This window comes from Ambystoma mexicanum, chromosome 7p, assembly GCF_040938575.1.
Source record: "Ambystoma mexicanum isolate Mex_15411 chromosome 7p, UKY_AmexF1_1, whole genome shotgun sequence".
NCBI classification, from domain to species: domain Eukaryota; kingdom Metazoa; phylum Chordata; class Amphibia; order Caudata; family Ambystomatidae; genus Ambystoma; species Ambystoma mexicanum.
This window is the reverse complement of record NC_090939.1, coordinates 99,433,330-99,447,805: the sequence shown is the minus strand read 5'-3', so window position 1 is coordinate 99,447,805 and position 14,476 is coordinate 99,433,330. Positions and strand designations below refer to the sequence as shown.

The 14,476-nt window shown below is 43.9% G+C and overlaps 1 protein-coding gene across 3 annotated transcripts in view; it reads right to left on the bottom strand.

The window, feature by feature from the left end:
- The window catches only part of SIDT1 (SID1 transmembrane family member 1), a 737,146-nt gene that overhangs the window by 127,316 nt on the left and 595,354 nt on the right, over positions 1 to 14,476 (bottom strand). For 2 of the 3 annotated variants that reach the window (XM_069635864.1, XM_069635866.1), the window contains 2 exons: positions 3,958 to 4,066; positions 2,850 to 2,864 (listed from right to left, as the gene is read on the bottom strand). In XM_069635864.1, the coding sequence (XP_069491965.1) occupies positions 2,850 to 2,864; positions 3,958 to 4,066 (124 nt within the window). The remainder of the gene's footprint in view (positions 1 to 2,849; positions 2,865 to 3,957; positions 4,067 to 14,476) is intronic. The other variant, XM_069635865.1, reaches the window with a different exon arrangement.

Sequence of the window (14,476 nt, the reverse complement as noted above, 5' to 3'; positions counted from 1 at the left end):
GCTGTAGGCTGGATTGCTGGTTTTTTGCGTAGTGAATCAAATCTTCTAGCAAAAGTGAACATCCTGCCTCTTTCATAGTCAATTTTATCCCTGATAAACTTGCGATGCTTTCGTTGCTTAATATCATCTTCATATACAAGTAAAGATTCATTGATTTTGACACGGAATTGTTTCCCCTCCTCAGAATGCGACATTTTGTTAAGTTCCGTTTCCTTTTTCGCAAGCTCTTCCAATGCCTTTGCTCGTCTGATTTGGCATATTTGACTAAGATGGTAAGGAAGTGTGCTGAACAACCTTTACTGGCATCTCCCCATTCCTGGAGCATGCCAGGATCTTGATCCTCAAAGGAGGGCATTGTCAAAATTCGCAATCCTTGTGGTATGCGCCCGACGTCCAAATAGTTTTGTAAAGAATGTTCCTCCCACCATTTGGAGATTTCCCTTCTTCGAAGTTTTTCAATGTCTCTGAGTAAAGTTATTTCCGGATTGAGACTTGCATTATTCTTTTTTGACCCAATGGAGGGTACTGAAGTAGGCATCACTTGAGATTCACTAAAAAGGTCCCTAGCCTGTGCAAGCCGAGCTGCTGCCCAGGCGTCCTGCATGTCTGAAATGCTGCGTATCACCCTGCCACTTGGAATGTCCAGAAGAAAAAAATTATTTCAATGGACAAGAACTTCCAACATGAATGCAAAACATTCATCACGTGTAAGCGAAAAAATACATTTATTTAGAGTGGGATAGCCACGGCATGCCCAAACTATTGCAACCAGCAATATAGAATGGCAACAGGAAAAACTAGGGTGGAGTACCAGAGCAGTACAATACCATCGTAATGACAGATGAGAAAAGATGCAGAACACACAAGACAGTCACCTACCATACGGCCACAGTCCGCGCGTCCTCCGGCACGCGTCTCGTATTCGCATAGGCAGGTATTCTCAGGCTATGCTTCCTCATGGGTACGGCTCGGCTCCAGTTTGCAGAGAAATCTGCCCCGAGTAGCAGCGATTCCACTTGAAAAAACGACTCTAAGCGGAGGCGTGCCAGAAAAAAGAAACTTGGTGCAGGTCCAACACGGTACGCTCCGTGTATAAATAATGAAGAAACCAGAGGAGAGGGGACGAACCGCACTCTCCGTGGACCCAGTGAGGTCCTACAATCCCAAAAGGGAAGAGAACCCAGAAATATAGAGCTCACACGGTAAAAGTAGGAAGTTATTTTAATAGTAAGAAACTGCACTGTTGTGCAGAACAAAAGGCTGGGGAAACAGCAAGACAAACAGGGGCAGGACGCCTAGTGCACGGCCCACCTACAACGCGTTTCACGCTCAACTGAGCGCTTGATCACGTAGCACAACAAAGGACAAAGACACAGTTAAATAAGACATGTAGTCCATCATCTATGTCAGTTGGAATAGAGGTGCAACCAAGGACTGATTCTATGGCGGCCATGTTGGAATGGAGAGTCAAAACTTAGCCAACAGTGTGACACTTACACCCACTTATAATATAAAGAGCAAAAGTATCCCCAGTAGGAAAAGTTCCTCACAAAAAGCCATATGAGTCAAATCCCTTGCACCTCAATTTCCAACATGTGTTACTGGTTTTAAAAACAAGATATTACAATACATATTTGATAATTAAAAGTGTGCATAGTGTGCTTGAAAAAATAAGATTGCAGCTTATGAAAATCAATCAGTCAATTATAAAACAGGCTAAAAAGGCAACATAATGCCATGTATAATATGTCTTTGTGAAAATCCGCAAAATAGCAGCATAATTATGTAAAATTTAGCTTTGTGCAAACGGGCAAAATAGCAGCATAAACATGTGCAGGATATCAAACATTGCATCACATTGTCATCACTGACGGTTCCAATGGCTCAGTGCCGATAAATTAATCATGGAGGGACCATCAATCTTGTAGAATGATCAGAATACGAAAATATGTATAAAATAATCAGAATTACAATTCTGATAATAAAATACAGGGCAACAATGATTTGTACAAATAAATCAAAGGACATTTCATACTCTAGTCAGTATTGACATAAAGTGCAAGTGCAAGTCAATCAAAAGCAGCATGAAAATTGTGCAAATAGGAAAAATCACGTAGGCAACCATAATTAGCAGCAGTATGGCAGATGGTATCGTAACTTACATAGATGGACACCTTTGTAAGTCTAACTGAATATCTAGACTGAAGCATGCAAATTTGAAATGATCTTGTATAAGACGCACGTAAAAATGTAATGTAATCAAAAACAACTGAAACAACCAATATGTTATGTCTGTATGTCTGGCCATTGCACAAATGGAGGTTGTTAATTAGGCTATCCTCACAAACATGATGTACAGAATTCCTGTGAATTATAGATTTCACACAATTGGAAGAAAATACATTAATTTACATGTAATAGAACATGTACAACAGGTAACATGAAGTATGGTCTAATGAGTGTTCAGATGAAATGGCAGGACCAGAATACATGGTTATCCCATATGTACCCTATAGACAGGCAGGCAGGCAGATAGATGCATAAGTATGCTTCATGCCATGTTGGTGAGGGTAGAACGGTATTATTGCCTTAATGTTTACAATGCACCCACATGTATATTTGTAAATCATCCTGTAGGTAACCTGGTGAGGAATGTGTGCAATGATGAGCAGTAAATTGACAACTGAGTGAGGGATGGTTCTGTGATCCACTGGCCACTTGACCCTCCCCTTCTCACCAAACAGTGCAATAAAGAATGTGGCATTATTCTGCTCCTCTGTGCATTCATTCTACTCTGTCAAAAGTGACCACTGCAGTGGAAAGAGACAGCTCATCATAAGATTATTTACCTGCATTGGACACATCTGAAAAGCAGCAGAGCAGGGAAGGAAGAGAAAGACATCATGTGAGAAAGCAACATGGAGGTCTGAATCCCAGGGCACCATGCTTGTGTTAACAACCACAGCCACACCAACAATACTTGAAAGGTTGTGGTTGTGTTTTGCCACCATTAAGCAAACCTTTCACTCAAGAGACAGACTGATCTGCAGCGGGTGCGGGGGATTTAACAGGCCGGCATGTCTGAAAGACTGGTAGGGTGAAGCACAGTCAGTCACATGTCAAGCATGCATCTGCTCCTTGAGAAGTCATTTTGAAAGTAGCTTTGTTGTCACAGCCCTAAATCCCAGGACTGGAACTTGTGCAAACCCCCCTCAAACACATGCAGTCCCTGATCCAGATCTTTACTCATTTGTGCAGGCTAGACTGCATATCTATCGCCTTGGTATAACCCTTGCCGGTATTTGAGAAAGGGTCATCTCAGGCAAAGGTCTTGCAGGTGATGGTATATTTCCTCCTATAGGCAGTATAATTATGCGGCCAAACTGCCCGCTACCGGTGTTTGGAGAGCCCCCGAATCCCTAAATCTTGGATCTTGGTTTGTTCCCATTCTGGTAGGCAGGTGAGCACATGGGGCCTGAGAATAATTATTGAACACTGTGCCCCCGCCCACTCCTGCTGTACATGGCTCAGCAGCACATCACTAAGAACCCAAGTTCTGGATCTGGTGCTAGCGAACTCTCCAGCCCCATACCCAAGGACGAGCACATTGAACCCTAGGCCCAAGTCTAGAACATGGCAGTATTTCTCCCGCTAGCTGGCAGAGCAAGCAGTTGACGCATTAGGTCAAACTTTTGATCTTGAGAGGTTTGTCTCAAATTCACACACAAGGCTTGATGCTAAGATATTGAAGCCAAGGAGGGGTGGTCTGCATAGATGTTTTAGTGACCATTTGAAATGCTAAATATTTGGGACGTGTGGGGCTTCTGAGCACACCTTCCCCCATTCCTGTAAATGGCTATCTCAGTCCCTTCCATTGGAGTAGTTTCATCTTGCTGTGTGTGAGTGGACACCCAGAGCCTCACAGCCCTGCCCAGCACCCATGACAGCGACCCTTACCAATCTTGAAACGGCCCATGTAGTATATGTGGGTGCTGAGGGCCAGTGAGGCCAAGACGTGGATCACCGTGAAGATGACCCAAAACCACACGTTGTCCTTTCCAAATACCTGTGGAATGACACAAGAAACATTTTGGTTAGGGGGGAAAAGGAAACTAAACATCCATACTCTTGTGATGGGGAAATAACACAATAACATAGAAAGGAGGCACCGAGAAGCAAGCCCAAGCGTTGAAAGAGATTAATATTGTATATATTTGGGGACTTAGTGAGTGTGAACCTAGCTTCTGGAAGCACCGAAGCGCTGTCTATTGCCAGGGGTTACAGGCTTAACATTAAATTGGTTACGCTTGGGAACAGTCATTACAACATAGCCTTCTTTGCCGGCATACCATTAGGATGGAAGGGAATGGCTACCATTTGCAGTTTGTGCGGCAGATTTAGCAGTGGTCAGAGAGGGGGTGGGGTGGAAAAGGGCAGGCAGGCAGTAGAGGGTGGTTGTCAGGAGGGATACTGGACTGCCTGGGGTTAGGAGGGTTTGAAAAAGTCATTGAACAGGGCCTCGATTTTTTTGTACTGAACTGCATGAAGGTTTGGGGGTGATTCTGATGTTGACTGGTAGGAAATTCCACAGTCTCGGGGCATAGATCGAGTGTGTGTTTCCTGGTTCCTTCTTTTTGTCATTTCTGCTGACAGATCTGGCCAGGTCATGAACCGTCTGCCACGTGCAGGCATTCATGGTGGCAGTTTTGTATATAAAGCAGCCGGTTTCAAAGGTGATGCATGCATTTAGGGGTAGACCCTGAAGTTCAACAAGTGATGGGGTCATGTGGTTACATTGTTGGAGACCTTTGATGAATTGGGCAGCGGTGTGGAGGGCATTTAGCATAGATGGTAGGGTGGTGCTGGGAGGCTGGTGTCCAGCACATTTTATCTCTCTAGGCGAGACGTGGCCTGGGCCCTTAGGGTGGATCTGAAGCTGATGTCTGGAAGTCTGGGCTCGATTTTGGATATAAATTTGACTTTAGAGTGCCAAGTACCAGTGGGCACCCCAGCAGCTAGGAAGTTTGTTGGGGTGCAGGAACCTGGAGGAGATATGATTTCACTCATCTTAGTTTATGGATGAATAATAAAGCTCTTTAATACTACAGGGTATATGATAGTATTGGTAAAAATGGAAAGCATGCTGACCAAACAAGGATCAATGGAGCTTGGAAAACACAAGAAATAGCGTTCCGAGCCATGATCCCCACTCACCCGTCCAGACACCCATTGACCACCATGAATCTGGTCCTGCCGCAGATGATTGAAAGCAGATTTCTCACATTGTATCCCTGCCCGCTGGTGATGTGAAGGGTGGGGTGGTTTTCAGAGGGGCCACAATGTTTCCGGACTAAAATGATACACTTGGATGGATGACGTTGTGTTATTGGATGCTTTTCCATATCAGACTTCAGCACATGTGACAGGGCTAAAATTGACAGACGGGCTAATTCGGAAGCCTACTCAAGAGCCACGTGGCTGGTCTACAGTGATAGAAGGAATGACACATGACCTGCATATGAGTCATGCGAGAGTATGTTACATTTGACTGGTCTACAATGAGAGAAAGAGGAGCATACAGGTTCAGGAGAATCCTTCCATTCCCGGGAGTCTCCAAGAAATGCACGGCTATCAGCACCATTGTTCCGTCGAGACTAGATCGCACAAAGGGTGAAACAATTCGAAGGCCCTCCTGAGTGGGATACATCTGTGTGGGAGTGACGGGTCGTTTGGGCCACGCTCGTACATTCTGCACGATATGGACCACTTGCTCACGCACTAGCGGGGGACGCCTCCATTGCCCTCTTACACGCACCTGGTCTCTTTCGTAGGCGTTGGGGCACAGTTGCAGCCCTCCCTGAACTTGAATCACCCCCCACCAGGCCTCTCCCTCAGTAGAAAAGCTGTGAGCAGTGGTACGTGGCGATACTGCTCCTGCGTGGAGATAAGAGTGTGTGAGTGCGCCAATCTGTGATTGTTGTACCTCTCGAACCCTTCACCCCAAAGTACGGTTTCTGTGAGCATACGCCAGCCCATAAAGCTCACCTGTGAATTATGGAAGATAAGCTCTCCGTCCTGCTACTTCTGGCAGGAGTGCGTCAAATGGGATCTAGTTCCTTCACTGATCCCTGATAAGGATTCGTCCAGACCAGCTGCGACTATGCTTCTCCTTATGATTGGTAAGTCTTTCTTGAGCTCTTGTGATGCTGTTCGTTCTGTTTAATGTCTTTATATGTTGCTCCTATTTATGCCCGCAATAATGTCTCTCTTCTGTTTTCTTCCCTTAGATGGAAATGCGGCCTCAATGCAGCTGTGAGACACGAGACGTGACCGGATGGAAGATGGATGCTACCGCAATGTTCGACAGCAGGTAAGTGATGGTTTAAGGAAAGCGCGAAGTATGGCGAAGCACAACCTTGAACTGACTGTTTTTTCGATGTCTAACCTTGTCTTCTGTTTTTCCTTTCAGGCGCTGCTGTCAACGATGGAACGTGTCGTGCTGCAGTGCCAAGATGAAGATTTCGGCGTTCCGGAAAGTGTAGAGATGAATACTTGGTTTGCCAAAGAGATGTACAGGTAAGAACAGCTTCCCCCAGTTGGTAAGTATGCTGGCAGGAAGCAGGATGTCCAGGAAGCGGGATCTTCAAAGGTAAGTCGACCTCAGGCGACGGTGAGCGTTACGCTGCTTGCAAGTGCAGAATAATGCAAAGCGTCTGTCTTGAGGATCGGGGCAGCTTATATAGCTGAGATCGTGGGCACACCCATTAGGGCCGGCTTACCAGCCACACCCTGCAACTCCTAGAGAGTGAGCACGTGAGAAGGCAATCCATTAGCAGCCACACCCAAGAATACACTTGGGGCTGCTTAATGGATGGAATGTTAAAGGTTAATGCATCCTGCTTAATGGATGGAATGTTCAATGTTAATGCATCTGCAGTGCTATGTCCATAATAAAAGCTTTTTGGTGTTAAATGGATGTTCTTGTTTACGTTTGTTCATGAGTCTGGTGCCAAAGGCGCCAGGACAGTGTCCACACAGGTCACCTGTGCATGCGACCCCTGCACGCCTGTGCCCCTGACTTCATGACCATAACATGCCCTTATGCTAACATTAGCATAGGTGGGGCTATTGCGGGATACACTTGGCTTCCATTTTGTGTGCCGTCGACTCCATCTTTGGACTATGCCTCATTCCGAAACTACAAAAAGGCTTCTCTCCCCTCTGCAGCGCCGCGCACAGCGCGCTCATGGTCCCCACCTTTTCTTCCACTGTCTGAAAGCCTCACAAATCCTTTTCTGATGGATGCGCCAGGGATAATTGAAACAAACAGTAAAATGTATCATCTCCCTCTTCCTCTGTGATCACTGTCCTGTGTGTGAACTGGCTCAAACCATGACTTGTAACTCATCCATCTCCACAAACCTGCTCCTACCCTCTTGCCCCCGCTGTTGGAAAATTACTGCCAATGTAACCCTGTGCCCTCCTAAGGTATTCTCTTGATGTACCAGACGTGTGACTCTGCTATGCAGCCCACCCTAGAGTGCCCCCACTAAATCCAGAACATCTGTCGCAGTATATTGTGTCCTAAAACAAACACATGCCAATTATACTCCCAACTCGCCTTGATGTGCTAAGAACCACCAAGTCACCCAGGTTATCACGAAGGACAAGACCCCTAAGCTCCTAAGCCCTGTATCTCATAAATGTCTCAATGAAAGAAGATGCAATCATGTGAATGCAATTTCTAGGTTTACAAAGATTTACGCAAAGGTATATTAATGATTGTCATTTATTATATGTTTAGTGGTAGTTTCTCATGCCAGCTTAGTTAGTGTCAACTCTATCTCGCCGTGACCTAGCCCTCACCCTTCCTGCACACAGGTAGCTGGACATTGTGATGCTCACCCTCCCGCCAACTGGGCAGCCTATCCAGAAGAAGCAGCGCCTACAGCAATATATGCAACATTGCTCCCCAACCAATCCTGTGCTGTAGTACCCTATGTTAATGATGTCATCGATGATGTTGTTTGGCTTTATAATTCCGTGTATGTGTATTGTTTGCCAGAGCGCTCTCGAGGCAGCAGAGTTCTCTGGATGCCAACTTTATATAAAGACTTATTAATCTTGCAACCTGTTCTCCCAGTCTCATTCCCTACTGGGATGTGTTATACTTTTTAAGTTTGTACTGGTAAATTGGGGAGTGAGCCTTTACACATCCCATAGAACAGGTTATTTGAAGCATGTTTGTTCTCAGTAGAGGGGCTCCGGCACTTTTGTAGATTGCGCAAATAGACTATAGCGCTGCGGCCCGCATACTTAATTACAAGACCCCAGGCAGTCCAAAATGTGGCTATTTGAAATCTAATACGATTTCTCTATAAGCACTTTATATTATTACAATGGGTCTCAGGGGTAGAATTTAATTTAAATCACTTTTCTTTTTATAACTTTCAAAGAAATACACCAAACATGCCTAACATTGTTGCAACTAACTAAAAAGACACACACCTATCCTAAACCTTAAAGCATCTTCCCGCCTGGTACTTGTGGTCTCCTCCACCCCCAACACCTTCTCTAGTGTATCTCCAAAGCTTTGGAACACCCTCTCTAATGTTGTTGGTTTAGTCAGGCTTTAAAAAAGTATTTTCCTACTGGCAGCAGCGCACTGAATTACACAATAATACTCTGAATTGGGTTTGTTTGTTTGTGTTATTTATATAGCATTACAAACCCTCAGGCATCTGAGCGCTGCTTATTTCCCACAGTGTGTGGTGCTCATTTATCACCTCGGAAGGATGAAAGGCTGAGTTTGGCCCTGCCAGGATTCGAACCTGCGTCAGCAGGTTCTGCATAGATGTCAAATCAAGCGCTCTACTCGCTGTGCTATCGGACCGGCTGGTCACTTCAGGATGGTGTCAGAATCAATTTAGTTTCACTTTCCCTGTAGGCTGACGCTTGGAATCTACCTCTTTTGGCTTAAGTCTAGAATTGAGGACAGAAACACAATATGGACGCTCTGCATATGACGTTGGTGCACCTGCCTCTCCCGCTGGTTTTTCCTCCCTCTGTATATCAACCCTCCAGTCCTGCCCATGGCCGGGGGTCTGCAACTATTGGCTTGCCAAGGTGTTTTAGATTACAACTCCCAAACTTAGCTAGCATAGTCAATTTTGGGGGACCATGGGGGTCGTAGGCCAATACATCTGCAGATCCAATCTGCTGATCTAGGCCTTGCTGTAGACCAACTGGTGCCTGGGCTAGAATGCACTATAAGGATATTACACACAGAACCTTTGAGGCTCTGTAGATTTGATTAGGCTCTTAAACGTCAGTTGCAGCAAGGCATTATCAGAGTGGCAGTGCCAGTGTGGGGGTAGAGGGATGCCCCCCCTTAACTCCCAGTGGTGCCCATTGCACCCCCTGCTTTCCACTGGCGCCCTATTATCCACCCCCTTCCCCCGGGACCAAAAGCTGTACCTTTCTCTGAATGTTTTCTCTGTAGTGCCACTGGTGTACATTTTGCTCTTTACAGGAACATATAAATAGAACATAGAAATATCAGCATTCAGGTGAGACACCACAATACAGCTCCCATTGCATGAAGGCCATACCGGTATGCAGGTGTTGTAGCTGACAGTATTTTAATTCTGATGAGTCACAGATGGACATAAGCCATGGACAGAGCAGAATCGCAGCCATTTTTGGGCAGTGAAGCAAGGTAACCGCAGCCATGTTTAAGGACGTAGCACGGTAAGAGATTTAAATGGCTGGCATGCACGCAAGAGCACAAATGGCCACGTGAGAATGATGTAACCCTCCTGTCTGAAGCGCAGGTACGCAGAGCGGTGTGCCCCACAGCGTTACGTGAAGGTGCTCTTAGATGTGGAAGAACCGGGATAAGAGTCACGCGAGTCCTATTATGTGTATAGACAGATCCCCTAGAAGCGGTTTATTGTACCGCGCAGCTTGGCCAAACTGAATTGTACAGGTCTCAAATGTGTTTGAAAACCTGTATCTTCCATGGTGGGAGGATGTTCATTGCTAATGTAAAGTTGATGACACTTTCTGCATAAGGACCATTGTGTAAAACCCTACAAAAACCCTAAGGTTTCTGTATTGGTGGGGACGGAACAATTTAGGGATGAGGATACTTTGTTTCCCTATTGATTTCTGAACAGCTGTCTGGAAACAAATCCTGTCTCTACCTTTGCTGCCAGGTGGCGGTAACAGTAAATTGTTCGTTAGTATTCCAGCGTATTTACCACTAGAATACAGCCAAACCTGTAATGAGGCCCAGAGTCTTGATTTACTGTTTTACATGCATGGAAGAGACATTATGCAGTAAACACAAATGTTGAGGAACATAGGCATATTGTAAATTGTTTTTTTATTGTATTATATATGCTAGAAAATCTGACTGAGCTGCGGAACCTGGCTGGAGTAAAGGTTGTTCGAAAGCCAACAATTGCAAATTACTCATTGTGCCAATTTTGTGGAAGTGTGCATTATAAATTGTACAAAATCGCCACATTCTCAAGTATTTTTTCTATCTCACTTTTGATTTGTAATTCCATAACCTATTGCCATAATCCTTTGCAATTCCCCCTTGAAATGTATTTTACTGTGTGCACTACAGTCCACAAAACCAATAAGATCAAACAGTAATGAATAAAAATACAATTTTAATACAAAGTAACATTAATATTAATCTGAACTAAAAATCAATATTAAATAAAACACAAGAGCACCGGGCGTGAAGAGCAGTGCAATGGTTACCAAAGCTCTGGAAGTGCCGGTGAGCTATCAGGAAAACTTGGTGCGTGCACTGGAGTCTCAGATATCACAAGACGCAGTACGTACGTGATTGACTGTTCATATACATGAATATCATAACAATCGTACAAGGTGTTTTCTTTATCTGTCGCTAAGTGCTAAATGGATGTAAAAGCACGCTAAAATGAAACAAATAAACACCTAACCAGACATACGCACTACACTACTCAAGCAGTCAAACGACCCTCTCTGAAAAGGCACGTTAAAAACATACTACATTTCATTATATATATAAGGTGCACATCAGGAGCCATTCTTTTGATACTTGCCAAACGTGGATTTGTAATAACTCACTATGGCTGAAGCCTTAAGCATTCAGAATCGCTTGAAATTAGCTTCACTCAGCTTTTAACACATGGATAGATGTCGAATTTCCACAACCAAGCAGCCCAGTTAAAGAAAAAGCTACTATTCTGGACACATGAAATAAGCTGGGAATATTACCAATTAAAGAAATCTCTAGATGGTGAGAGTTAACAAGTTTACAGAAATATATGGGGTTGAAAATGATTCCCGGAGATTTAAGGATCTTGGCTTTTCCAAGTTATGGAGATAACGATCAGGAGTTGTTACGCAAATGGGAAACTGGACTTACAGACTGTTCTTTCAATAAGATGAATCTTTTAATAAAATATGCAAAAATTGACCATGCAACATTACAAAATGAAATATTGTCCCTAACAGCGGTTATCAAATCAAATAAAGATCAGGATTTAATTCGGGCATTCCAAGAGAAATCTCAACTAACTTGCAAACATATCGAGATGAGATCAGTCAAAGAAAAATTCAGAAATGACGAAGAGAAACAAGATTACAATGGAAGACATTACATAGTCGCAAAAAATATGATTCTTTATATGAACAACCTCTGATGACTCCATCCAGATCTAGCAGAAAAGAAGGAACTCCAGAATCATCATATATAAGCTCGAATGAGGAAGATACTATTCCAGCACCCTCTAAAAATCCAGCAGTGAAAAGAGATTTATTAGAGGAAATGCGGATCCTCTATTCAGAAAAAGGGATTGCCAAAAATCTAACCACAGATACCTTCCGAAGACCAGGAGAGGAGGCAATAGACGAAGACAAACACAAAGCCAGAGGAAGAAGACTTTTTGTAAAGAGGCAAGACGACCCTTACAATACAGACCCGTTTACAGAAGGAACCAATATAAATTATGTTAAAGGGTATGTATATCGCGCACCGTCACCACCACAGTGGTCCCCTGGTGCTCTGGCAATCTGAAAAGCAAGAGGGTAGGGTAAGTTAGTAGGACTCAGTGGTAAAAAGCAAAAGAGAGCTGTGATATGCTGCTGGCAGCTTCAGTTCGGTTTACACTGTTCGCAGAGCTTAGTTTTTTTTTTTCGGTTGGTAGCCGTCATGTGCTGTTGTGCAAGGCTATGTGTGGTTTGCTTAGTTGTGGTGTAGTGAAGTGCGTGCAATTTGTTGTGCTTTAGAGGTATGGGTGTTTTAAGTTAGAGTTTGAGAGGTGTATGTAGAAGGGTGAGCTTTTATTAGTATGGTTGGTTAGTGGCATCACTATCTAGATGTGACGCATTCTGATTTCCACAATTCCATCTGGATGTGACACATGCTAATTCCTACAGTTCTATCTACATGTGATGCATGCTAATCATCACAATTCTATCTAGAGAGCATGTTAATCTTCACAATTATATCTAGATGTAACACGTTATTCTTCATTATTCCATCTGTATGTGATGAATGTTAATCTTCATAATTTCGTCTAAAAATGACGCATGCTAATCTTGTCAATTCTATCAAATGTGATGCATGTTAATCTTCACAATTCTGTCTAGAAGTGACGCAAGGCTGATCACCACAATTCTTTCTACATGTGATGCATGTTAATCTTCACAATTCCATCTGGATGTGACGCAAGGCTGGTCTTCGCAATTCTACCCCATCCATAACTGCCCAAATAATGCAGATTGTGGCTGACTTTCTCGATTGGCTTGATGCAAAGTATGGTTACCTTACACATTGAGGCTGATTTCAAAATGGCTACCTCATATAAGTGTGGTGAATGCGGACTATGACTGATATGCATTGGTAGGCTGAGTACCTGGGGGAGTAGGATATTACGTAATGAGACAGATGGAATAGTTAGTGGAGCACAGTAATGGCTGTACCCCCCACCTACACCACTAGTTGGTGAGACACCCACTAGTGAATAGCAAGCTATTACAATGCTTGCAGTGAACAGCAAGCTCATCTTTGTGATCCTTGTGGCTGTCGAGCTTGCTTTTAGGCTGCCTGCAGTGAATAGCGAACTCATCTTTGTGATTGTTGTGGCTGTCGAGCTTGCTATTAGGCTGCCTGCAGTGAACAGCAGGCTCATCTTTATGATCCTTGTGGCTGTCGAGCTTGCTATTAGGCTGCCTGCAGTGAACAGCAGGCTCATCTTTATGATCCTTTTGGCTGTTCGAGCTTGCTTTTAGGCTGCCTGCAATGAATAGCAAACTCATCTTTATGATCCTTGTGGCTGTTGAGCTTGTTATTAGGCAGCCTGTAGTGAACAGCAAGCTCATCTTTATGATCCTTTTGGCTGTCGAGCTTGCTTTTAGGCTGCCTGCAATGAATAGCAAACTCATCTTTATGATTGTTGTGGCTGTCGAGCTTGCTATTAGGCTGCCTGCAGTGAACAGCAAGCTCATCTTTATGATCCTTGTGGCTGTCGGGCTTGCTATTAGGCTGCCTGCAGTGAACAGCAAGCTCATCTTTATGATCCTTGTGGCTGTCGAGCTTGCTATTAGGCTGCCTGCAGCGAACAGCAAGTTCATCTTTATTATCCTTGTGGCTTACTGGTAATTGGTTTGCAAGAAATAATTTCAGCAAATAGTGTTTTGCAGGAATATTTCACTACACAGCCTTCCCGGGTTCAACAGGTATACATGAGCAGTCTTTCATTTTTACATCGGTTTTTGGAAGGGAGAAGGGCAGCACCTCCAGAACACAGTTTATTAGGCTAATAGAGTGTACGTATAAATACCTGCAAACCCAAATGTGTCTATTTAAAAACTTAGCAACTATGTGAAGTTTGCACAATGTTATACACAGCTTCTTGAAATGTGCATAAATGAAGTCCAACAACTTTGTACATACCCAAATACTGCGCACATGTATTTATTTATTTCATTTTTTTATATCGCCCAGACCCAGAGGTATCACTGCGCTAGATTATGTTACAGTACAATAGATCAATCATGGAACTACAATAAAGAGTATTACAATCTATTCAATACATTCATGGGGGAGCAGTAGGTACAGTCTAGAACAGACAGTGTTTATTTAGCCGTATTTGTTCAACAACACAGTTTTCAGGTTTTATTTTGGAAGTTCAAGTAGGAGGGCTCGTCCTCTATGCGAGGCAGTAGGGCATTCCAGAGATTAGGCGCTAGGAAGGTGACACTAGCGCCACCTGCTCTTTTTCTGGAGAATCTCGGGGTAGCAAGAGATGTGGAGGAGGAGAAGGAGGAATGTAGTTTATGACGGTTGGGCTGTTTAACGATGCGCTGGTTAAGGTAGGTGTTGTGGATGCATCAGTGGGTGATAGATAGGATTTTAAATTCAATGCACGTTTTAATTGGTAGCCAGTGGGCCTCACATCTAACTAGCGAG